Genomic DNA, 26,079 nt, shown 5'->3' on the forward strand with positions numbered 1-26,079 from the left:
AAGGGAAAACATTCAAGTAATAGCAAGACCATAGATGTGGAACAACTCGAGGGGCTTGAGGTTCATGATCAGGAATCTCATATAAGCAAGATGAAGAAAGCTCTCTATAGTTTGAAGCAAGCACCCCGGACTTGGTATGAGAGGATCGATAGCTATCTGATGAAGTTGGGATTCACTAGGAGTGAAGCCGATCCGAACCTTTACCTTAAGGTTGATGATGATAGATCTCTCATACTAGTGCTTTATATGAATGACCTCTTTCTGACAGGTGCAGACCCTCTCATTTACAAACGTAAGAGGTAGTTGGATTCCAAATTTGGAATGTTGAACTGCAAGCCTGTGACTACCCTAACGGAGCTTAACTTTAAGAATTTATGCAGTACTGCTGCCGGACCTGAATTGGGAAATGCCTATGAGTTTCGTCAACTCATAGTAGCATTGTTGTTCTTAGTGAACTCCTGTATGGATATATGTTTTGCAGTTAGCATGTTGAGCCAACATATGGCTGAGCCTCATCACTCACATGGGATTGGTGCCAAGAATCTTTTGAGATATCTTCGGCGCACAATCACTCAGGGACTGAGATTCACTACCGGAGTTGCTTCATGGTTACTCTGATGCTAACTGGGCAGGCAGTATGGTGTATTGCAAAAGAACTTTTGAGTGTTGTTTGTCTTTGGGTTCTGCTTTGATATCCTGGATGAGTAGGAAGCAGAAGTCGGTTGCTTTGAGCACCACTGAGGCCGGATGCATAGCTGCGAGTAGGGCCTTGTGTGAAGCTTTTTGGTTGAGGAAACTGTTCAGTGAGTTGTTTGGACATGTGCTGGATACCACAGTGATCCTCTGTGACAACCAAATTGGGATTCAATTATCGAAGAGTCTCGTGTTTCATGATCACTCCAAGCACATAGACATCAGGTACCACTTTATCCGGTATATGGTACAACGAGGAGCAATAAGGCTCCATCACATTGGGACTGATGTGTAGGTCATCGATATTTTGACGAAGCCCCAGGGAAAGGTCAAATGCTTGACTTTCCGAGAATAACTAGGAGTCATGGAGAGATCCTCTCCTGAGGGTCCTGTATGATATGGATATTGAACTCTGGGAGCTCTAGGGGGCTTGGGGTACTTCTTGGAGCGATGAGCAACCATAGGGTGAGTGGTTCAGCCTTCCCCTAGGGGTTTTCAATGTAGGCAGGATGAGTGGTTCATCCTTCTCCTGCTAAGACACAATCATAGGGTGAGTAGTCCAACCTTCCCCTAGTGATTTGTTGTGTACAGGGTGAGTGGTTCAGCCTTACCCTAGGATAACCCATGGTGACATGTAGGTAGGATGCGTGGTTCATCCTTCTCCTGTTGAGACATCCTACCCATGCAGTCTGGGACTCATGAGAAGTAACTCTCATCTAGCCAATGAGTAGGGAAATGAGGATAGGGACCATAGTACTACCGATGGATGCATCGTGTACTACCGTACTCTCTATGATAGGATGATATTGATTTGGGATCAATTGGAACTGACTTCGGGTCAGTAAGAGTGGTATGAGACACTCTCTTTATTTGGAATTGATTTCGGATCAGTAAGAGTGGTATGAGACACTCTTTATTTGGAACTGATTTCGGATCAGTAAGAGTGGTATGAGACACTCTTTATTTGGAACTAATTTCGGATCAGTAAGAGTGATATGAGACACTCTCTTTGGGGACTGACTTTGGGTCAGTAGAGAATGGTATGATACATTCTCGATCATTTCTTCTTCTTCATAGAATAGAGTAGTGCAGGGCACTGCATTGATGGCGGAGATAGTACAAACTGGCAGATGGATTAGCAGATGGAGTTCTCTCAACTAGAGGGAGTGTTAAAATTGGCAACTAGGGCCAAACTCCATGTGGGTCATCTTATTTATGGGAGCTGATATTTTTCTTGGATTCCTTTCTTCGAGAGGTGTAGGATTGATCTAAAGATCATCCGATTCTAACATGTATTTATGGAGATATGAATTTATTTGTATTATTGACAATTTGTCAAGGTCGGCCAGCAACCAAATTACCCCAACTTATCCTGAACGTTGCATTATAAATAGAGGTGACCTCAAGTCATTTGTGACACACAATCTCTCATGATCTCTCTCCACTCGTTTGGGTTTGGTGGCAAGAGAAGTCAAGAGGGAGACCTAGCTGCAGTTGAAGAAGGTGCACTTATATGTTGTCCTAAAGGAGATCAAGCCGTAGTCATGGAGGAGACTTATACGCTGTCCTAAAGGAGATCAAGCCATAGTCATGGAGGAGACTTATACGCAGTCCAAGGGAAGGATCTAGCCGCAGTCATCTAAAGCCCTAGCCACAGTGATCTGAAGCCCTAGCCACAGTCATCTAAACCCTAGCCACAATCATGAAGCCCTAGACGCAGTCATGAAGCCCTAGCAGTAGTCTTGTGAGGAGGTCTGGCCGCAGTTAAAAATGAGACCTATTCGCTGTCAAGAGGAGCACCATACGTAGTATAAAGAAGCCCTTAATCTGTTGTCTAAAGTTGGCTCTAATCCGCTGATTAAAGGAGGCCCTAATTGCAGTTAAGAAAGCCCTAATACGCAGTCAAGGGAGACATCTAAAATGTAGTCAAGGAGAGACCATATCGCAGCTAATTGAAGCCTGTTGACAACGTGAAGAAGGCTAGATGGACAGCGTGGAAATCTTTGTGTGTTGTAGGTGACAGCATGGCAAATAAGGTAGCCTCAAGGCTTGAATTGAAGGGTTGTTAGCAAGGCTAGAAGTTACAGTCATAAGGAGAAGCATTGCATTGGAGAAGTCTACCTTCAAGACAGCATAGGGTAGAATAGGTTATGCGCTTGGGTGCTGCTAAGAGTAGACAGCTAGGCTAAGATCTTTAGGAAGAAAATGCTACCATTTCAATATAATTTGGGCTGGAGCTACAGCTAGATGTTGTGCTAGGCCACAGGCCTTAGCACACAGCTATAGGTTGAGTTAAGGGTTGTCAAGGGTGGACAACACTTTTAGAAGGCAGTGTAGCATGAGAGAAGGATCTCCAAGGTATACTATAGTCCTAAGAAGAGTTGTCTCCTGACTGTGTGGTGGAACTACTGCTACAGGATTTGCCATAACCTATAATGCAGCAAACCTCAGTGCTAATATGTTGCAACAAGGGCTACTAGATTGATGAACTTAAAGGATATGCTACAATACTCTTAATGACTGATTGAAGACTATCATGAGAATTCAGGGCTGCATCTTTGAACTGTCATCATTAGCAGAATGATAGACTTTCTACTGCTATCATAAATATCAGTTTTGTATATTTGTACTCTCTCTCACTGCTGAACTATTGGAGAATATAAGAAGAATTGAACAAGGGTTTCCCCACATTTGGGTTTGTCCCTGGATAGTGCCACATCTTGTTAAGTTTAGGTATGTTCTATGCTAGAGAAATTTATTTAAATTGTTATAGTTAGCAATCACATCAGCATTAAAGTAAACTGCAGATAGAACATAAATATAATTCGCAGAAGACAAGCCAAGACAAGAGGACACAAGATGTGGTGCTAGCCAGGGACAAACCCCACAATGTGGGGAAACCCTTGATCAATTCTTCTTTTATGTTCTTCAAAGTTCAGCAAAGAAATTGAGAGAGATAGTACATTTACAATAGAAGTCAACACTTTGACTTTTGATATCTATAAAGATCAGTTGAAGACTTGTTGCTTCCACTGATTCTCTAAGGTGACTTCTTCACCTATCATAGTGTTGCATCTCGTCCATTTGTTGCACCTTACCATGTAGCACCATCATGCATCATCATGCTGCTCATGATCACTATGTTGCCCATACATCATGCTGTCCATGATCTCATACATCACGCTACCCATGCATCATGTTGTCCACGATCTCATACATCATGTTGCCCATGATCTCATCTATCATGATGCTGCCCATGCTCATGCATCATTATGTTGCTCATGCTCATGATCTCATTCATCATGATGCTTCCCATGTTCATGATCTCATTCATCATCATGCTGCCCATGCTTATATCATCATGCATCATTATACTGCCCATGCTCATATCATCATGCTAGTCATAATGTTGCCCATACATCATGCTGCTCATGATCTCATGCATCATTATGCCCATACATCATGTTGCCCTTGCTATCCCTCTATATATAAGCCTTAGCTGCTTGCTATGGCTTGCAGCCTAGCAAAGTAGCTAGGCTATAGTTCCAGAATCCTCCACGCAGTCCCATTATTTGCTGCATATAGGGTTTGTTGTGTGAATCAAGGTTGCATATTAGGTTTGAACAACATATGATCCTGTTGACTGCATATAAGAGGAGTCCATGACTATGTATGGATATGACCAATGTATGAGTGTCCAGCGTATCACTGTCTATATGACCAACGTTCTTCATAACCATGTTGGACTGCAATTATCACGTTATGTCTTCATTACTTACTGCGGATGACAACATATTTATATTGCATATATGACTGCGTTCCATCCATGCTGTGTTCCTTCCCTTACTGCGGCTGACAGCATATATATATATTGCGTATATGACTGCATTCCATCCACATTGTGTTCCTTTCCTTACTGCGGCTGACTACGTATATATATATATATTGTGTATGTCACTGCGTGGCCATGATGTGCATGATAGCGTACATATATTGTTGCGTATATACTAGTATTTCCTCCACGCTGTATTCCTTCCCTTATATCATATTATTGCATATATGACTGCGTTCCATCCACGCTGTGTTCCTTTCCTTACTGCAGATGACTGCGTATATATATATATATATATATATATATATATATATATATATATATATATATATATATATATATATATATATATATATTGCGTATATGACTGCGTGGCCATGCTATGCATGACAGCGTATATATATTGTTGTGTCTATACTGGACCCTGGTATTTCCATCCACGCTGTATTCCTTCCCTTATATCGTATGAATGTTTGTGCATATATTGCTAGGGCATCATCCACGTATAAGCTAGGGCATCATCCAATGTATCTTCTTGTGTGTCTCTCCTTCACCAAAAACCCAAGACGTGGTGAGGAGGAGATCACATGAAGAGTGTGTGTAAATGACTTCAAGTCCACACTTATTTATACTAAAAACGTAGATGATGAATAGACACGTCTATTGGGCTTCTGAGCGTACGTAAGATGTTGGCCGACTTAACAATTTGTCCATAACATAAATAAATTCATAACTTCATAAATACTTATCGGAATCAGATGATCTTTAGATCAATCCTATACCTCTCGATGAGAGGGATCCAATAAAAATATCAACTACCATAAATAAGATGACCCACATGGAGTTTGCCCCTAGTTGCCAATTTAACACTCCCTCTCAACTAGGGAGAACTCCATCCGTTGATCCATATGTCTGACTGTACTATCTCTACCATCAGTGCCCTGCACTGCTCTGCTCAGCTCTACTGGCTCTGCTCTGCTCAGCTCTACTGGCTCTGCTCTGCTCTGCTGGCTCTGTTCTGCTCTGCTCAGCTCTATTGGCTCTTTTGGCTCTTTTGGCTCTACTCTGCTTTGCTCAGCTCTGTTGGCTCTGCTCTGCTCTGCTCAGCTCTGCTGGCTTTGCTAGCGCTGCTCTGCTCAACCTAGCTCTACTGAAATATGAAGAAGAAGAATTGATCGAGAATGTCTCATACCATTCTCCACTGACCCGAAGTCAGTTTCAGAGTGCGTACCATTGGTCCCAGACCAGTCTCAATCTACCCAAAGTCAGCATCATAGTGGGTACCGCTCCTACCACTGGTCCCAGACCAGTATCATTAGTCTCAGAGTGTGTACCACTGGTCCTAGACCAGTCTCAATCGACCTGAAGTCAGCGTCATAGTATGTACCACTCTCACTGGTCCCAGACCAGTCCTACACTGACCAGAAGTCAGTCTCAGAGTATGTACCACTGCTCCCAGACCAGTCTCAACTGACCTGAAGTCAGCGTCATAGTAGGTACAACTCCTACAACTGGTCCCAGACCAGTATCATTGATCCTAGATCAATGAAGGTCATCCTAGCATAGGGAGTACGATAGATACAACGATGCATCCATTGGTACTACTATGGTCCCTATCCTCATTTCCCTGCTCATTGATCAGATGAGAGGTACTTCCTATGAGTCCCACACTGCATGGGTAGGATGCCTCGATAGGAGAACTTAATCAATCCTGTCCTCACAGGAGAACTAATCATCTTGCTACATAATCGCCATGGAGAACACATCATCCAGGCCTCACAGGAGAGCTAATCATCCTACTACATAATCGCCATGGAGAACACATCATCCAGACCTCACAGGAGAACTAATCATCCTGCTACATAATCGTCATGGAGAACACATCATCTAGACCTCACAGGGGAACTAATCATCCTGCTACATAATCGTCATGGAGAACACATCATCCAGACCTCATAGGAGAACTAATCATCTTGCTACATAGTGGTATCCAAATAGCTCACTGAAGAGCTTTCATAACCAGATTGCTTCTTAGGTAGCCATGCTAGCGACAATATACTCTGCCTCGGCAGTGCTCAAAGCCATCGACTTCTGCTTCTTGCTTATCCAAGATATCGAAGCAGATCCCAAGGAGAACTAGCACTGAGAAGTGCTCTAGTGATCCTCCACACTGCCTACCCACTCAGCATTTGAAATATTCCAGGCAGTGTATCTCAAGCCATGAGAGATTGTTCCTTGAAGATATCTCAGAAGATTCTAGGCACCAACCTAGTGAAGCTCAACCAAATATGAGCTCACCATACTAACTGCAAAACATATGTCCGGACGGAGGTTCACCAAGAACATCAACGCGAATGAGTTTATGAAACTCAGAGGTATTTCCCAAATCTGGTCCGACATCACTACCATATAACTTCTGAAAGTTAAGATCCTCGAGGTAGTCACAAGCTTGCAGTTTATCTTTCCACATTCGAAATCCAACTCCCTCTGTCTTCTACAAATGAGAGGGTTTGCACCTGTCAGACATAGGTGCCGGTATGAGAGGTTTGTCATCCACAACCTTTGGATGGTTTGGATCGATTTCACTCCTAGTGAATCTCAGCTTCATCAGACAGCTGTTGATCCTCTCATACTGTGCCCAAGGTGTTTTGCTTCAAGCCATAGAGGGCTTTCTACCACCTGCATACATGAGATTCCCGATCATGAATCTCAAACTCCTCATGTTGTTCCAAACCTGTGGACCTGTGGCATGAGGGGAATGGTCCCCTTTTAAGATTTTCCTTTGGTACATCTCAAACATGTACCTTCATGCTCTTTTTGAATTTAGGCATCCCTGTCACCATTTGACTCACAGACCTCCAGTGCTGTGTCAATGGACATGGTCCCTAGTGGACTTCCTGCAACTTGATACAACCCTGAACTCAAAAACATTTGAGAAAAATCTATTTTCAAACACATACCTTTCCATTGATGAGTGCCACCCTGAACCTTTGACTTCCATTGCTGAAATGGACACTAGGTTCTTCTTGCGGTTAGGTACATAAAAGAGATTCTGTAAATGAATCAAGTTACCGTCATTCAATTGAGGGGTAACATTCCCTACACCCTTTCTGGGATAGTTGGTATCAGCTCCAAGTATAATCCCATGATTATTTATCCGATGAAGTGCCTAGGGTTCCTTGCTTTCTTTGAAGAGTCGACCATTTCTCCTTGATGAACTGTATTACCTGTCATTCCCTTGACCCTGGAATGATTTGTTTATCTTCATCAAGAGAAGTGTCTTTGCCATTCAGACACTCCTTCTCATAATGGCTGAACTTATTGTAACCAAGGCATCTGTCTTTCCTTCCACCCTTAGATCTGAACTTCCCAATGAAGTGATCTTTACGTAGGCCATCAGAACCTTCTACTGCGCCATTCTGATAACATTCTTTGCTTCGACTTCACCCTGGGTGAATTATGAGGAACCCATTGATCCTTTTGTCTTGTCCTAATTGTTTTTGGTGATTGCTCTTTCACTCTTGCTTGGGCATTGTCTACACCTCCGCTCCGATACCATGTTAATTATAAGTATGTTCTATGCTAGAGAAATTTATTTAAATTTTCACAGTTAGCAATCACATCAGCATTAAAGTAAACTGCAGATAGAACATAAGTATAATTCGCAGAAGACAAGCCAAGACAAGAGGACACGAGATGTGGTGCTAGCCAGGGACAAACTCGACAATGTGGGGAAACCCTTGATCAATTCTTCTTTTATGTTCTTCAAAGTTCAGTAGAGAAAGTGAGAGAGATAGTACATTTACAATAGAAGTCAACACTTTGACTTTTGATATCTACAGAGATCAGTTGAAGACATATTGCTTCAACTGATTCTCTAAGGTGACTTCCTCACCTATCATAGTGCTGCATCTCGTCCATTTGCTGCACCTTACCGTGTAGCACCATCATGCTGCTCATGATCACTATGCTCATTGCTGCCCATACATCATGCTGTCCATGATCTCATACATCATGCTGCCCATGCATCATGTTGCCCATGATCTCATCTATCATAATGCTGCCCATACTCATGCATCATTATGCTGCTCATGCTCATGATCTCATTCATCATGATGCTACCCATGTTCATGATCTCATTCATCATCATGTTGCCCATGCTTATATCATCATGCATCATTATGTTGCCCATGCATCATGTTGTCCATGATCTCATACATCATGCTGCCTATGCATCATGTAGCCCATGATCTCATCTATCATGATACTGCCCATGCTCATGCATCATTATGCTGCTCATGCTCATGATTTCATTCATCATGATGCTGCCCATGTTCATGATCTCATTCATCATCATGCTGCCCATGCTTATATCATCATGCATCATTATATTGCCCATGCTCATACCATCATGCTGCTCATGATCTCATACATCATTATGCCCATACATCATGATGCCCTTGCTATCCTTCTTTATATCAGCCTTAGCTGCTTACTATGGCTTGCAGCCTAGCAAAGCAGCTAGGCTATAGTTCCAGAATCCTCCACGCAGTCCCATTATTTGCTGTGTGAATCAGGGCTGCGTATTAGGTTTGAACAACGTATGATCTTGTTAACTGCGTATAACAAGAGTCCATGATTGTGTATGGATATGACCAGCATATAAGTGTCCAGCGTATCACTGTCTATATGACCAGCGTTCTTCATAACCATGATGGACTGCAGTTATCACGTTATGTCTTCATTACTTACTGCGGCTGACAACATATATATATTGCATATATGACTGCGTTCCATCCATGTTGTGTTCCTTCCCTTACTGCAGCTGACAGCGTATATGACTGCGTTCCATCCACGCTGTGTTCCTTTCCTTACTGCGGTTGAATGCGTATCTATATATATATATATATATATATATATATATATATATATATATATATATATATATATATATAGAGAGAGAGAGAGAGAGAGAGAGAGAGAGATATTGCGTATATGACTGCGTGGCCATGCTGTGCATGACAACGTATATATATTGTTGCGTATATACTAGTATTTCCATCCACGCTGTATTCTTTCCCTTATATCGTATGAATGATTGTGCATATATTGCTAGGGCATCATCCACATATAAGCTAGGGCATCATCCAATGTATCTTCTTGTGTGTCTCTCCTTCACCAAAAACCCAAGACGTGGTGAGGAGGAGATCACATGAAGAGTGTGTGTAAATGACTTCAAGTCCACACTTATTTATACTAAAAACGTAGATGATGAATAGACACGTCTATTGGGCTTCTGAGCCTACGTAAGATGCTGGCCGACTTAACAATTTGTCCATAACATAAATAAATTCATAACTTCATAAATACTTATCAGAATTGGATGATCTTTAGATCAATCCTATACCTCTCGATGAGACGGATCCAATAAAAATATCAGTTGCCATAAATAAGATGACACACATGGATTTGGCCCTAATTGCCAATTTTTGTGTCCTCTTGTCTTGGCTTGTCTTCTAATGTTTATGTTTATGTTCTATCTGTATTTTACTATCATGCTGATGTGCATCTGGATATTGATATTGAGCTAATAAGAAAATTGAAGTAAATCGCTCTAAGCATAGAACATACCAAAATTTAACAATGCGAAATACCTTTCAAAGCCTCTTATCATCACATTGTATCTCCCTTGAGAGGTCCTACCTCATCACCTAATACCATAAACCCTAGAACATCAATCAAAGGTGATCATATATAAAGGTGAAAGTCTATAAAGAGCAAGGGATTTTGACTGTGGTGATAGTGGGTCATAGTTCCATTGTTATCACTTGGTCTAGCTCTTTGTCCTATAGGGTTTCCCTCCCTAGGGCCTGCTAGATTGTGTTGTAATAGGAGGTTCAGTGGATCAGAAAAGCACCTCAGGGTGTTGCTTCAGTGTTGGATTAAGGGTTGTCTCTTGGTGCAATAGGAGGCAGAAGCTCGTGGTACTGAGTTTTGCAGACGAAAAATACATGGCAGCAAGCGTGGCCACATGCGAAACTATTTGGCTTCGAAAGTTACTAGTGGGATTGTTTGGTTAATTGTTAGATTCAACCAGTATCTGTTGTGATAATTAGAGTTGCATCATTCTGTTTGAGAATCTAGTCTTTCATGATAAATCAAAGCATATCGACATCCGATACCACTTCATCAAAGATTGTGTACAGTGTGGATTAGTTCGGCTACAATATGTTCCCATAGATCAACAAATTGCGGATATTCTCACGAAGGCCCTGGATAAGGCAAAGTTTGTCTACTTCAGGGATAAGATGGGAGTAGTCGAGATCACCTTCCTCACTAAGAGGGAGTGTTAGTTTTTGGTGGCAGCGAAAATGTTTTCTAGTCTCTATTGTGTTTATGAGGCTAAGGAACACATTTTCTCCAATAACCAAAAAATTATACATAAGAATGTCTTAATTAGATTAATTATTTTCCCAAGTCTAACTGAGGAAAATTGGTTATTTAAATCGGATTAATTGAAGTAAATCTATTTCGCTCTAAAGACTTCCAGAAAAGTCACTTGATGGAGGCAGGATGATGTTAGCCATCGATTGTGATTAGATCATGGTCGTTGATTGCCCAACGAGAGATTATAAGAGCAAGTCGATGGGGCTTTGGAGAACACACATAGATACTCAGTGAGTGCGATTGGTAGTGATAGCAAGGGCACAGAGGGAGACACCAGCAGTGGGGTTTCAACAGAGAGTTTGGGAAGAGAATTTCTGGAGAAATTCTCCACAGATTTTCCAGCCATTCCGAGGAGGAAAGGAGGTCAAATTATTTTGCAAGAGGGAGGCTGATTTAGCTAGTGCACATTTCCAATTTACACAATGCAAGTTACACAGGCTATAGTTCAATTTCCAGTGCTAGAGTTAACTACTGGAGGAAGTGCAAGTGGCCTCAATGTGTTTCAATAGGCATTGTAATTGTCGGAACAAAGTTCCAGAGGCTAAAAGAATTTCCTAGAGCCAACAATGCGCATTTCCAGTCACTAGTGTGAGCAGCAGGAGGTGTGAATAAGCAGAGGGAGGCCAAATTAATTTTGCAAAAGGGAACTTGTATTTCTAGTTGATTTTTCCAGCAGAGAAAATTGTTTTCCAGAGCTTTGCTAGTGAGAGGCAAGCCGTTGTTGTAATTCTCAAATTACTGAAGATTTATTAATAATATAAACTCTCATTTGCAGAACTAGTATTCCCCAAATTGGGGTTTTTCCAGGGACAATTTGTCCAAAAACACCGTTGTCAATAAATTTTGTGTGTGTGTATTAATTCTCAGTTCCTGTATTTATTTGTGAAGATTGCAGTAGTGAATTAATCATTATTTGTGAAGATTGCAGTAGTGAATTAATCAACCTGTTGAAGCATGGCATTGATGGGGCTCTCAAAGAGTTATCTCTATAGTTATTTCTAGCATTATGAAGGCTGATGGCGGCATTCTATTTGCAGCCCTTTTCCCCTTAATTATTCACAGAAAAGCCCTCTTTAAAGTGTTGTTCTTTATCTCCATTTTGCCCAAGATATGGTAAGCACCAGTCTTGGGGTTTCCATGACCCTAATTGTTCTCAAACCATTCATATTTTCACCACTCTATAACTACTTGTTTCTATAAGGTTTACTCTTTAAACATTACCTGGAACCTCTGCTCCATGGCCGCAGTAATCCTACTTAGGGATAACCCCCTTGTATTGGAGTAGAGCCAACCTAAGGGGAGAGGAAGAGCTATTGAGGTGGAAGTGGGTAGCCTTGCTAAGTTACAGAAAGAAAGTACTTAGTGTTTGCAACTTTACACTTTGTAGGTGCTGGATTTTGTTATAGAAATATGTATGAAGAACGCTGCTGTTGGAAAAATGACAACTCTAGGAAGTCAAAGGAAACGCTGCTGTTGGAAAAATGACAACTCTAGGAAGTCAGAATTCCTTTGAATCACCTGAATCACTTCAAATCTGTTTTTCCCCCTCACCTGCACAATATTAGAGTGTTTTCCTGTAGCTGGAAGTGAAAAGTAAAGAATGGAAAGTTGCTTTCTCTAACTTTGTTTTGGTCCTCTGCATGTCTGACACCTCGAGGATTACTAGGGAACTCGTCAGACACAAGCTTGACACATATCATGTTTAATTATGTGTCAAACTTGTGTCCAATGTGTGAGATATGGAGATGTAGTTGCTAGGGTACATGTCATGTTTCCTAGCTGCTGGATTACAGGATACATCGAATAGTGTTTGTTGTATTGGGATGGTATCTGATATGCAGGTGGGTATTTGCACAAATAAGATGCTTTTCCATTCACCTGCCGTTATTACTAACTCATCAGAACCATGTGACTTATTCTTCCCGGGTACTTGATGTTTGCTTCAGGGATTGGCCTTGCATCAACAGCATTAGTCTTGGTCTTGGAATGGGATTGTTACTCTGTATTAAATCTTTTTCCATTCCTTGTTGCACCTGGTTCTGGCTAAACTTCTAAAGTATGTATGCTAGAAAAAGACATGTATTCAGGGAATTGGATTCATCCTTCTATCAACAGGCTTGGAAACTGTTTATGTAGATCTGTTATTCATTCCATTTTCTGACAAAGTTTGATGTTTTACATCGGAAATGAGATAACTTGTAACAATTGTGGTACCTTTGTTGCTAATGACAGCTAGGTGTAATCCTTGAGAGAAGGATACGAGAGTACATGTTACCTGTCTTTGCTTTTATTGTACTTTACTCCAAACTTCCACACAAGGTATGTCTAACCCAAGTCAAAAATGTTTTCCTTGGTGTTTAGTTCAAATTTAAGTTGTGAAATACCTTTTCATGTGAAATATTTGCATATGATATGATTGGTTTCCTTGTTTTTAAATGGTTCAGGAGCTCCGGTTTATAATTTTGGCAATGCCCTTGCTCAACCTCTCTGCAGCGATTGCAGCTACAAGAATGTATACTTCGCGTTTCTTTTGAAAATAAATCAATTTACGTGTCCCAAAGCCATCTTAATAATTCTATAGAGCAATGGAGTCTTGCCTTTCCCTTTGCTTGGATATGCCTTCTGGAAGTTTTATTAGTTTTACAGATACTGTGTTCCAGTAATTACAAGCTTCAATATTTCTACTGAATATTGAAATTGAATTTGGGCTGCCTCTATTGCAAATATTAAACATAATGGACATTGGAGAATATTGAATTGCATTCTCATTTCTAGAGTTGAAAATTTCACTTTTTTCCTTATTCTGACATATTCACTGTGAGCAAATATGGTGTATGCTTCCAGTTTAGAAGTTTCTTCATGAGGAATATATTTAGGAATTAAGAACTGCATGAGCAGGATATAAACAGACTTAGATGAGTTCAAATGTTTTGTTTTGCAGTTACAACAATAGGAAGAAAGCAATCTGGAAGTGGGCATACATTGGCATGATATGCTCGCTCTTTGCAAGGTTGGAAACCTGATTAATCCTCTGATTATGATATATGTAAGCTTTAACTTGAAAAAAAAAATTTGCATTTTCAGGATTCTGACATATTGTTTGACTGGGCACTTCAGTTTAGGGTTCTCTGCAATAATGAGTGCTGCATCATATGCAAACTATCCGGCTGGCTATGCACTAGATGCTCTGCATCATAAAGGTAAGAGGTCATCGGCATGTTTGATGTGATAAGAAACCTGACAATGTTAGAGATACAGATGTCAATCTTTGAACCAGTTCCTATGGAACACAATTTATTCACCAGATCACCTTTGTGTGCTTCATTGAAATTTCATTGATACTTTGTTTGCCTATCTTAAGAAATCTTCTCTTGTAACCCGATTATATGGCAAAATTTATACTCATGAGAGCACAGGTGCAAATCTTTTAATAGGGTTCATCAGGACATGGTAACTTGTTAGTTAAAATCTTAATGGTGTAACTTGTTAGTCAGTTACAAGTCTTGTCAGCCTATTCAACATGCTTATGAAATATGCCAATTCTGCTCATTTGTTCGAAACTCGGTCAAATCTTGTCAAATGCACAAAGACTCAACAAGTTTTACCAAAACCTGACGTTTGTTTAAGGTTTGATGTGTTTGACCAATTTTCATTGGTTCATTGTTGAATTTTGTGAGTTTTACACACACAAGTATGGACAGGAATACACATAAGAATGAGAAAGGGTGGATTCATACTTGTTTTGTTAGAGAATGCAATATCTCATTACATAGTAGTGGAAGAGCACATTAAGTAACTCATTCTTATATCACTTTGTTTAGTAATACTTTATTATATGCATAAGTTGTTATCAGTATATCTAAGTTCTAAACATGGCCATTATTTCTAACACTCTCCCATAATGGTCATTTTACATGCTTGTTCAAATACAAAAAGCTAAAAGTATTAGAAAAACAAGCTTTTTGTAGTCACAAGATAAGATCTTCAAAATAGTGATTAGAAGGGAACTATATCTGGTGTGCTTGATGAAGTAAAATTCTGTCACCATCCTTTTAACCATTGACTCACTAACTGGATGGCAGCCAATGCTGTTAATTTTTTAATAGATCTGATTTATTTTCCTAGAAATTTATTTTATAGCTAAAAAATGTTTCACCCAGTAAATTGTTTTTCTGATAACTGCTGAAAATAAATACATTGTATTTTAACTTTAAATGAAAATTTGCAGTGGAAAATAAATGGTAATCAATCACATAACACAGCATAAAATGAATCCCAACAAATTCTCTTTGACTTTCTATTACTCAAGAAAATTAGGGCCTCCTTGTTGGAATCATGATTGCCATTACGCCAAAACCCGTAGCTGTTAGTAAACAAACACATCACCAGAGTTAACAGATCCTCCAAAGGCAGTGAAGAACATGTCGCAAAACACACAGAGAGCACTAGATTATCCAATGCCCAACAATCTCCCCCACAGTGCGAGTTGGGGGTGTTTTGAACTCAAGACCTTTGGCTCTGATACCAATTGTTGGAATATTCACCAATACAGAGAAGAGGCGTGAATCAGTATTGGACACTTTTTAACAATTTTAATCATATCATGTAAACATTAAACAGTTAACAACACCATTCAACAATGCACAACGTCAAAGACAGTACACAAGATATTTCTAGGTGGAAACCCTTATGAGAGAAAAACCACCGAACACTTTTAATATAAGTTCTAAGGATTAAATCAACAAGAAGCTCCAAGTTTCGAGATTCTCCAGCAACAACTAGAAGGAGGCTCCAACCTGTTGATTTTTGTAGCATTTGGGAGGTATTCTTGCATGCCAAGGAGCCTTTGAAATTAGCAAAAAGAAGATATTAAATATGAAAAATAATTAGTATTATTTCTAGCCTTCATGTAGGCCCCAAAAGTCAAGTCAGACCCACCTTTTGAATGGGTGTGACCCTTGGTCAAACCCATGTTTTTGACTAGTATAAATAAGACAATTCGACCTCCACACTTGGAAGAATTCGAATATCACACAAGAACAACAACATCTCTGATCCACATGTGCGAAGTCAATAGAAAGGAGGAATGCGAAGTTTGACCAAATCTGATGTTGCCATTGACCAAAGTTGATCGAGTTCATTCTTGCACATTTTCACTGAGTTTATAGGCTAACTATTGGAGTGAATATTTTGGACATCCTTGACTAAATGTTGACCAAATTTATGGACTGAAATATGGATGTTGACCGAATTTGTTTGACTAGGGTTGACCGTAGGTCAGCTGGGACAGTTTGACCAAATTCACTGTATGTTTTTCCACGACATTGGAGTCTAGGTTAGGGTCTTAGAATCAGAGACATTAACAATTCAAATAACACAACAAACTACTTTGCACAGCGGAATATAAACAATAGTAAATCAACACATGCACAAAAACAAACAATTTTGTACAATTTTTAACAACCCAACTTTTTTATAGCAACAAGCTATAATACAACTGTCTAGGGCTCCCGTACCAGGGATAATGGCCCTGATACATCCACTGATACAAGAATACAAACTAGGGCTTCTTTTCAACAACTATGACAACCAAACTGCCCTGAACAAAATACACTGGTTGTCTAGCTGAGGTAGTGACAATCACAACTCTTTGATTGTACCTTGAACACAATTGTTGGTCCTTTTGCTCCCAATCTGCAGCCCTGCCTCTATCAATGGTCCTGCTCCTTTAGGTCACTAAACTCAGCTTATAAATATACCCCTTTGTTGATCATTCGTCCATCAATGTATCAACACATAGGGTTCTCTATTGAGTTTTCACAACTTTGTTTGTGAACAACTCTAGACTGCCCACTGTTGCTCCTCATCTCCTTTGGGACTTCTTCCCTCTAATGCCTTCCTACACTGCTCTAATGAAGACAAACTTTGGGTCGAAGGGCTGCCACCTATCATTGCAAGATGTCGTTTTCCAACAATGAATTTGGGTTGAATCACTTAGCTATCCTTGTTGAGAAATCTAAAGGGCTATGATTAGAGTGATTTCTCTTTACTTTATAACTGCTTGTGATGTATTTTTACTTTAAGTTACTTATTAGCTTCTTTACTTATATTATGTTTGTATATCATCAAACAACTACCAAAAAAAGAAGAACAAGGACACAAAATATAGGTTGCAAGTCAGGGCCAAAACCTCTCCACTTGAGAGGAAAGCCTGCAAATCTCCTTTTCCTTATAGATTCTTCAATTGGCGAATTCCAAAACCTTTAGACCAAGACCAATACCCTCCAAGACCAAGTCCAACCTTTTTGGATGATGTGCTTTCCTTGTCTAAGTCAAACCCAGTCAAATCTCTTCCGGTAGCACAATTTCGACCTCCATTTGCAGAATTTCAGCCTCCTTTGCAGACTTGAAATTTTCAGCCCTCCTGCAGTTGTTGGTGCCACACGTGTGAGCTTCTTTTAGCCTCCCAGGGCTTCCTTAGACCTCGCTTTGCTTTCTTTGACTTCTGGAGCTTGAGGATGGCTTCTTGTGACCTTTGCTTGACCTTCTTGCCTTCTCTTCTTCAAGATCGAACTTGTAGAGGAAAACCCTAGATTTGTTGCAGAAACCCTAGCCTTCCTTAACACGTGTGAGAGAGAGATAGCCAAAAACCAAGTCTTCTTTGTTCTCTTCCTTCTTCATTGCCTTCTTCTTCTTCTACCTTTACTTGAATGAGAGAGAGATGAATGTGCTACAAGGAGGTCGAGTTTCCTCCTTTATATAGGCTTCTCAAAGGTGGATGTGGCTCCTCAAATTAGGCCGACTTGCCAGCTGCCAGACTGACTTGATCTTGGAGGGTAGTTTGACACTTTTAAGGACAAAAATATTTTTTTTACAAGTTACAATGTGGCCGAAGGGGTCCTCAACTTATGACAATGACTCTTTTGACTTCTCAACCTAGGACAAACCCTTGAAGCACTCAATGGGTGTTTGACCTATAAAATAAAAGACCTTGAGCAAGAAATCCATGCTCCAAAAACAATAATAATAATTTTCTTTCATTTTACAATTTACAAGAATCAAAAGTACATTTCATATTTATGAAGACCGAAACTAGTTACACATTTTTCAACATTCCCTCTTAGCTAGGGAGGTATTCATAAATGGTACGTGGACATTCTCAATCTGAAGAGATCTCATAAGCATCATATTGGTAACCCATATGTTTAGCATCATATCAACCAACATTGTCATATAGCGAGGCCTTGACTAACAACTCTATCTGTCCACAAGATCAGAGCAAAATGCTTGGCAAAACCAATGATTTATATACACCATCATCATTGTCTCTTAGGGTAGATATCCCACCTGGGTGTTCACAGAGTATGACCTTCTTTGGATTATTCTTATCTTGGATAGCTAGTCCTCAAAGAATATCGGTCCACGACTACTCTTATCTTGGATGACCTACCTCATCCTCAAAGAGTATCGGATGCCAGATGCTTACCCAATCCTCCATTTTGTCTTTCAAAGTGAAGACAAGAATGATGTGCCTATCTCTCCCTCTCAACTAGTGAGGATACATCAACCAAACCAAGCTTGTCTCTCAAATACACAAGCTTCTTATTAGGAAGAGATTTTGTCAATATGTCAACTACTTGTTCATCGGTGGAGATATATTGTAGTTGTAACACGCCATCTTGTACTAGCTTCCGAATATAGTGATACTTGTTGTTGATATGCTTTGTCTTTCCATGAAACACTGGGTCTTTAAACAATCGTATGCAACTGGTGTTATCACAATGTATCATTGTAGGGTCCATAGGTCCTTCAAATAGGTCGAATAGAAGCTTCCTTAACTAGACTGCTTCTCTGCTTACTTCACAGGCTGCAATATACTCAGCCTCAACACTACTATAAGTCGTTGAATCTTGCTTTCTACTCATCCATGAGATCATGGAGGGTCCCAAACTAAAACATCTTCGTGTAGTGATCCTTCCATCTTGCTCATTGCCTCCTGAGTCAGAATCTACACATCCAATCAAGTGACATCATTCCTCCTATCATATTTCAAGAACTAGTGATGGTTCCTTGCAGATATCTCAATATATGTTTTGTTGTTATCCAATGATCATGTTTTGACTCCACTTGGAATTAACTAAGAACATTTACTACAAAACATGTATGGTCGAGTATTCACCAAGTACATCAGTGAACCAATCAATTATCTATACTTGGAAGGATCCACAAGGCTCAATTTCGAACTCCTTAGTCTTTTCAAATTTTTGATCATCGGGGTTGTCATTGGTTTGCAATCTATCATGTCAAACCTCTTCAACATCTTGATCACATACTTTCCTTGCCCTAGATAAATCTCTTCGGGTCCTTGCCAGACTTACAGTCCCAAATAATAGTGCATCAGCGCTAGATCCTTCATGTCAAATTTTGTTGCTAGTTGCTTCTTACATTCTTCAATTCAACCTTCTACACCTGTCAAGAGAAGATCATCCACATATAGAAGAATGATTATCGGTTCTCCCTTCACAACCTTAATATAAAGGTTAGGATCAATAGAACTCTTTGTGAAGCCTAATCTCTGAAAGTATGCATCCATCCTAGCATACCATGCCCTTGGTGCTTGCTTGAGGCCATATAGTGCCTTCTTTAATCTGAAAACATATACATTTCTTTCCTTGACTTCAAATCCCAAGGTTTGTTCTATATAGACTTCCTCATCAATTGTGCCATTTACGAATGTGGTCTTCACATCCATTTGGTGGATGTGCTAAACACACATGGGCAGCAATAGAATATGAAAGATAAAACATGAGAGTACATCTTTTATTAACAACTGATATACATTTATAGTACATTGTTTGATCGTTGGGTTTCACATCCCAAGGTCTCTTGGACTTCTTTTTGTCTATTCAGCTTCCACACTAACCCATTGAGGATTAGGTGTCCAAAATTCCCCCCTTAATCTGAACGGTTATGTATGAGTCCAAGAAGAGAGTTGTAATACAAAATGTGCAAAAATGCATGACAGCACTAGGCTGAATGTGCTCTCTAAAATGTTGGTATAAAGGGTGGTGGTTTAAGGATGACCACCAACACTGGAATGCTTAGTGCAATTCCCAGAACTCTTCCAAAACTAGCAAGACGCTGAAGTCTTCTGCTAGAGGAAGTGTTCCTATTGTTTTGAAGAGGGAAACCTTCAACCAATAAAGGGAGGTCTCACCCCGCATAAAAGGGAGAACTTCAACCTGAAAAGGGAAGTCTCAACCTATGATGGTTTAAGGATGACCAACAACTCTGGAATGCTTAATGCAATTCCTGGAGCTCTTCCAAAATTGCCAAGAAGATGAAATCTTCTGCTAGAGGAAGTGTTCTCAATTTTGTTCTTGGAATTCTTCCGAAACTGGCAAGAAGCTGAAGTCTTCTGCTAGAGGAAGTGTCCCAAATTACCAACTGAAGGCATGTTCACGGGCATCTTTGTCTCTGGATACAACTCTGAAACTGGTGTGGCAGGTTGTGGCTCAGGCTCGCTTGATGTGAATTTGAAGCTTGTAGATGACAATCATTTCCCCCCCCCTGTCAGATACAAGGTGAGATGATGGAGAAAACTCAACTACAAGATTATTCAATACTCTGGAACAAGTTCTGACATGTGATTGAAATATTTTCTTGGCTGTTGATGCCCATTGCCAAGAAGCGATACATCCAAGATGAATCTTTGTTCTTGCAGGACGTTTATTTCTGAAGCATTTGTGTGAAGAATGGGTGGTTTTATGACAGTGCTTACATGGATGAAGATCAAAACAATGATCTTTCAAATGGCCAACTCGGTCACAGTGTTGGCATTTCACAATCTGTTGTTGTTGCTGTGGAAGAGGAGTAGAATCTGGAACAGCTAGAAATGGACTGTCATGAAGAGCAGGTGAACTGTCATGAATGAATCCAGCTGTTAACGCTTGAAATTTCACCTCAGGCTGAGAAAGGTAAACTCCAAGGCAACATCAAACCACTTAGCCTCGTAGCTAGCCCTACGGGGTAGGAGAGGGCTCTCTCCGGTCTATCTCAATAAAGATCTTCAATGGGCGAGATGACCAATAGGAAAACACTGATTTTAGGCTAGTAAACTGATCAAGAGGTTTAAATTTGGGATTTTTAAAGTTTTGGTGGAAAATTGGGGAATGGCAATTTCGGGTGCGGGGATTGGACACAGTTTTCGCAGGGGGTTCTTTGGGGCGAGGTAGGAAACAGTATTGATGCCTTTGATAGAGATGGATGGATGAGAATGACTGGTGAGGAGTTAAGGAGAGCAAGCAATAACCTTGAATTCCCCTTAAACAGTTGAAAACATTGATATTAAGCAAACTTAAAAGCAGAGCATGACAGTCATGAATTCTACTTTAACACTTCATTTGCCTAATTTGCAGAAGGAAAAGTAAGGAAATGATTCACATAACACACTTACAAGTACAAAGAGAAACACACCATCAATACATGTGACCACAAGAATCCCAAAAAGGACTGCAAAACCCTGGTCTTCCTTTGCCAAAAATTGCAGAGATACAGTGAATAATACAATAAGAGCTTCTCCCTCAAGAGTCCAACCATGAAAATGAGCAAGAGAGTACATAATATAGATCATCTAACATCTTTCCCTGCCTCTAGGGGTTGAGCTCACTATCCTAGGAGCTGTTTCAACCAATTCTAAACTAAGCACTGAAAACTAGGCAGTCAAAACAACTTGCTTCTATAAGCTAGGAAACCAATTCATTCATTTAATTTTCACCTATCTCATGAATGAATCTTCTAGAAGAGATACATAAGTGTAAAAGTGTCATAAAATTACATCATTTACAACAAGGAGGATAAAAATCAATTCCAAAAAGTCAAACATAGTCAAAACTGCGTTTTGCTGAGCTGTAGGCTAAAATCCTGAGCAATTTGCCTGATGGGTCGCGCGCCATTCTTGAACGGGTCGCGCGCCTTTGAGAGCACTTTTGGGGCACTTCCAGGTGTCCAAATGGGGCAAGAGTAGGCTTGTTGGAAAGGTCTGGATGTCTACTTTCCAACCCAAGTGGAATTTCTGAATTTGGTGGTCATTTACTCCTCCAAAATTGCAATCTCCCAAGACTGCTTTCTGTGTGTCAAAAATGTGGCAAAAAGTCATTTTTTGCTTGTTTTTTGACTTTCTGGAGGCCCAAAACTTCATAAAATCTCTTGGCAATGGGTGAGCATGTGTAACTTTTCATGACAAATCCAGAAATGCTGAGTTTTCCAGGAACGGAGTAGCCAAATGAAAGGGTCGCGCGGGGGGTGAGACCCGTTGAGGGGACAAAACCTGTTTTTTGCTTGAAAAGACCAGAAATGACCCAAAATGCTCAAAATTTCTTGGAATTTGTGCTGGGGCTGAGCTATTTAGTGCCATGCTCCTTCAAGGAAGCCTCGACCAAGATGTGGAGGGGGTCGGACCTTTTTCTTCGTTTTTGTGCTTTGGCCAACCGCCTTTGGAGCACTTTCATCTTCGCTTTGCACACGTGCATCCGTGCCCAATAATGATTCTTCATGTTTCTAAGCAATTTCTTATCTTGGTTGGCCTTGGCCAACAGCTTCTCCAAATGAGCATTGAGCCGGATAAGCATAGACTCTCGCTCAACAGGTACTAAATCACCGGGTCTTCTTCGATTCAAGTTGCGGTCACTACGAATCCTCCACAACTCATCAAGAGTTTGCTCATCCTCCAACTGCTTGTTGCGCTGCTCTAAATAGGTGATCGTCCACTGTGCCCTCTCTAACTTCTGCTGCAACAAGCGGTTCTCGGCCTCCTTTTGCTGAATGACCTCATGAAGCTCCGTGGTAGGAGAGCGGGTATCAAGATCAATGATATCAATGTCGGGATCACCGGTCATTCCCTCCTCGATCATGGGCTGCTTGCCCCTTTGTGCTGCCTGTGCTGCTGAAGAAGGCGAGGCCCCTTCCACCTGATGTGGAGATAGCACTCGCTGAGCTGATGAAGAAGGCGAGACCCCTTCCACCTGCTGTGGAGAAAATACTCGCCGAGCTGCTGCAAATAAGGCCCTTTGGCCTCTCTGATAAGTGACCAATGGAGAAGAGCTAACATATCTAGTCACGGGGGTGTCATGCTGCTGTGATGGTCCTCCCTCCTCGTGAACAACCTCAGGATGTGGTGGTGGTGGTGCTGTGAAAAGCTCACGAGAGATAAACTCCTCCCATGGGATGCCCTGCTGAGCCAACTGATGTATGACCACAAGCTGAATCAAACCATAATGATAGAGGCTCCTATACTGCTGTGCTGGGCTCTTCCTCTGCATCAAGGGCACCATCCTCTCAATGTTCCGGCACAAGAAAACAGGGATGTTCATCATCCGTACCCGTGTGAAATGCATCAACAGGCGAATATGGTACGAATATACCTGTGAAAATCTGTCCTCACAGGTGAAATAGAGCATGATAAGCTTCATCATGGGGGCATACTCACTCCTCAGAAATCTGAAGGGAAATACACCCGTCAAGTGTCTCATGAATGCAGGTCTAATGAAAGGCTCATACTGAACACTGTCCAACATCTTGCGCTTATTCCACACCTCTCCGACATTAGGTATCCCTATGGCTTGAGCAATCATCTCGGGTGTCAATGTAAAATCCACCCCGGCAAGGTTCACATGTCCATCATGCAAATGCAAAACAAATAAGCGAGCCAACTCCCTGTGATGCTGAATCTGAGAGATCCTCTCGCAAAACTCATAGCAAGACATATAACGGAAGCATGATATTGCCATTGGACAAGCCTACAAATCGGTCAAAGAGGTGGGCTCCTCTCTCCTATGATGACCGCCCTTTCCACCCTTGTGAGGCCTCCTCTGTACCTCAAACTCTGAAGCTGACACATGGTCATCACTTTGCGCATAATTGGTTTCGGTTTCTGACATTGTTTTAGGAGCAAAGTGGCTGAAATACACTGCTGTTTCTGCTTTGTAAACTGCTGATTAGAATGCTGTTTCAAGGGGACAAGGAGCACGAGGGAAATGTTAGGGGAGGGATACTTTAAAGGGAAAACGGGAATAATAATAAAACATGGAGTTTAGGGGAAGAATTATTGCATATACATCATTATACAATTTGATTTACAAGGACATTATGAGAGGTAGGGTTAGGGTGTAATTTTTTGATTTCTTGGGAAGAGGGGTAGGGTTTAATTTCTTGATTTCTTGGGAAGAGGGGTAGGGTTTAGGGCTCTTCACATATTTGGAAGGGAAATTTACATAGAATGATAAGGAATATGAAATGGGAGATGGGAAAAAAAAAATGAGAACAATGGGATACCTCAAAACAGCATATAAAACCCTAGCAATTTGACAACTTCAAACCAAAAGCACAATGGTGACTTTCACTTGCAAATGGAGACTTTTACAAATACAATCTTGACCTTCTTGAACTATAGCAAGCAATAATTTTTTATGATGGAGGGCCTACCTTGCAAAATTTGGCAATTTATGGTTCCTTGGCAAGTTTGCTGGCGGTTTTGGCAGAGAGAGTGCTGATGGGTCGCGCGCCTCACCCAACGGGTCGCGCGCGTTATAACTTAACACTGGCACAGGGCGCCTGACGGGTCGCGCGCCTGGTTCAACGGGTTGCGCGCCTTCCCAACTCACACAATTTGCTCAAACTCTCTTGGAAACAATTGCTCTATCACTTGAATGCACAATGAGGCTTGATGGAGGGAGATTAGGGCTTTTATAGCCTTGTTTGAATTAATTTCATGTCATAACCCACTTTATAATGTTTTTCCATGACACTTTATAAACTTGACTTTTTTGGTTTCCTTTTGTCCTGAAATTGATTGATTTGATGCTTTTCTTTGATAATTTTTGCAGGGATAGCATCTGAGGGATCTTGACAAGGGAGCCAGGGTTACATGCTTTCCTTTGAATCATTTTGAATTTTTACAATTTTTACAAAATTTTGAGAAATGACCTTGGCTTTAAAAACAGGGTTTTTAAATCCAAGGTGAAAATTAACTGTACAAGATGAAATTTTTCGAAGAAACACTTTGAAAATCATCCCTCTGGCTTGCTGGGCACTTATTGACCTTCAGAGACGTGACCTTGAAAACAAACTGGACCTAAACCCTAGACCTAAGACTTTGACCTCAAGACAAGACAAACAACTTTGAAAAAGTTTAATGACTAAAACAACCTAATCCATCAGTGCCAAGAGGGGAATAAAATACCAGCTCCTCCATCAGGGTTATGGCATGCCTAATGGAATGCAAGACACTGATGAGACACCTACTTATGCAAATGCAAAGAGCTTTGATCGCTGATGGAGGGCTACTAGACCGACTCTAACACCAGCACTCTGAAACTAAATGGGCTTTGAGTAGTCTGGAATATGAAAGGACAAGTCCTTGTCATATCCAAGACCAGTTCTATGCTTGTTGTGGACAAGCTGTTCCCAAGGTCCGATGATGGGCTTGGGAAGTGTAGATTGAGTTTCTGCATCTGCATGTACAACTGCTGCTTTATTGGGTGCTAAATCTGAACGAACTTCAACAATATTGTCTTGCTGTTTATGGGAGTCTGTTTCATTGTTCTGAACAGAAATAGGTTCAGAATGATGACTCCTCTGTGTTAATTCTTCTTGTTGTAGCTGAGTTTCGAGCTGCAAAAATTCCATCTTCTCTTGTGCATTTTGTAGACAAACTTGAATGTCTGTGAGAGAAACTTTGCTGATTTTTAATGTATCATGAGTAGTAGACAATATGAGAGTTTTGAGGAACTCTAATACTTCATTGATTCTGGCCATTTTTTTTTAATGTCAGATTTACACCTTAAAAACTGATCACAACTACTACTCAATGCAGAAAAGTAATACCCACTCACAGTACACAGCAATATCCTTTATAAATGTCAGCAAATGATCAGTGTGCAACCAGCAAGCACCAATTAAATAAACAGTGTATCAATGCAGCAATTAATTAAGTCACGGTTTCATTGACCATAGAAACATAATTTTGACCAGTAAAAGAACCAACAAATCAGTCACCTCGATTAGACTGTTCCTCTGGCCTGTGAGGAATTTAGAAAAACGGAATCAGG

General features: G+C 40.6%; 1 protein-coding gene across 1 annotated transcript in view; it reads left to right on the top strand.

Moving 5' to 3' along the window:
- Positions 1-26,079, top strand: part of LOC149267645 (dol-P-Man:Man(7)GlcNAc(2)-PP-Dol alpha-1,6-mannosyltransferase-like) — a 476,648-nt gene that overhangs the window by 278,428 nt on the left and 172,141 nt on the right. Inside the window, exons 11-14 of the mRNA XM_089433784.1 lie at positions 13,205-13,291; positions 13,417-13,484; positions 13,914-13,982; positions 14,090-14,172. Coding sequence (XP_089289910.1) covers positions 13,205-13,291; positions 13,417-13,484; positions 13,914-13,982; positions 14,090-14,172 — 307 coding nt within the window. The remainder of the gene's footprint in view (positions 1-13,204; positions 13,292-13,416; positions 13,485-13,913; positions 13,983-14,089; positions 14,173-26,079) is intronic.

This window comes from Pinus tabuliformis, chromosome 6, assembly GCF_031772625.1.
Source record: "Pinus tabuliformis cultivar Carrire ecotype Pingquan chromosome 6, CPIR1, whole genome shotgun sequence".
Taxonomy (NCBI): Eukaryota; Viridiplantae; Streptophyta; class Pinopsida; order Pinales; family Pinaceae; genus Pinus; species Pinus tabuliformis.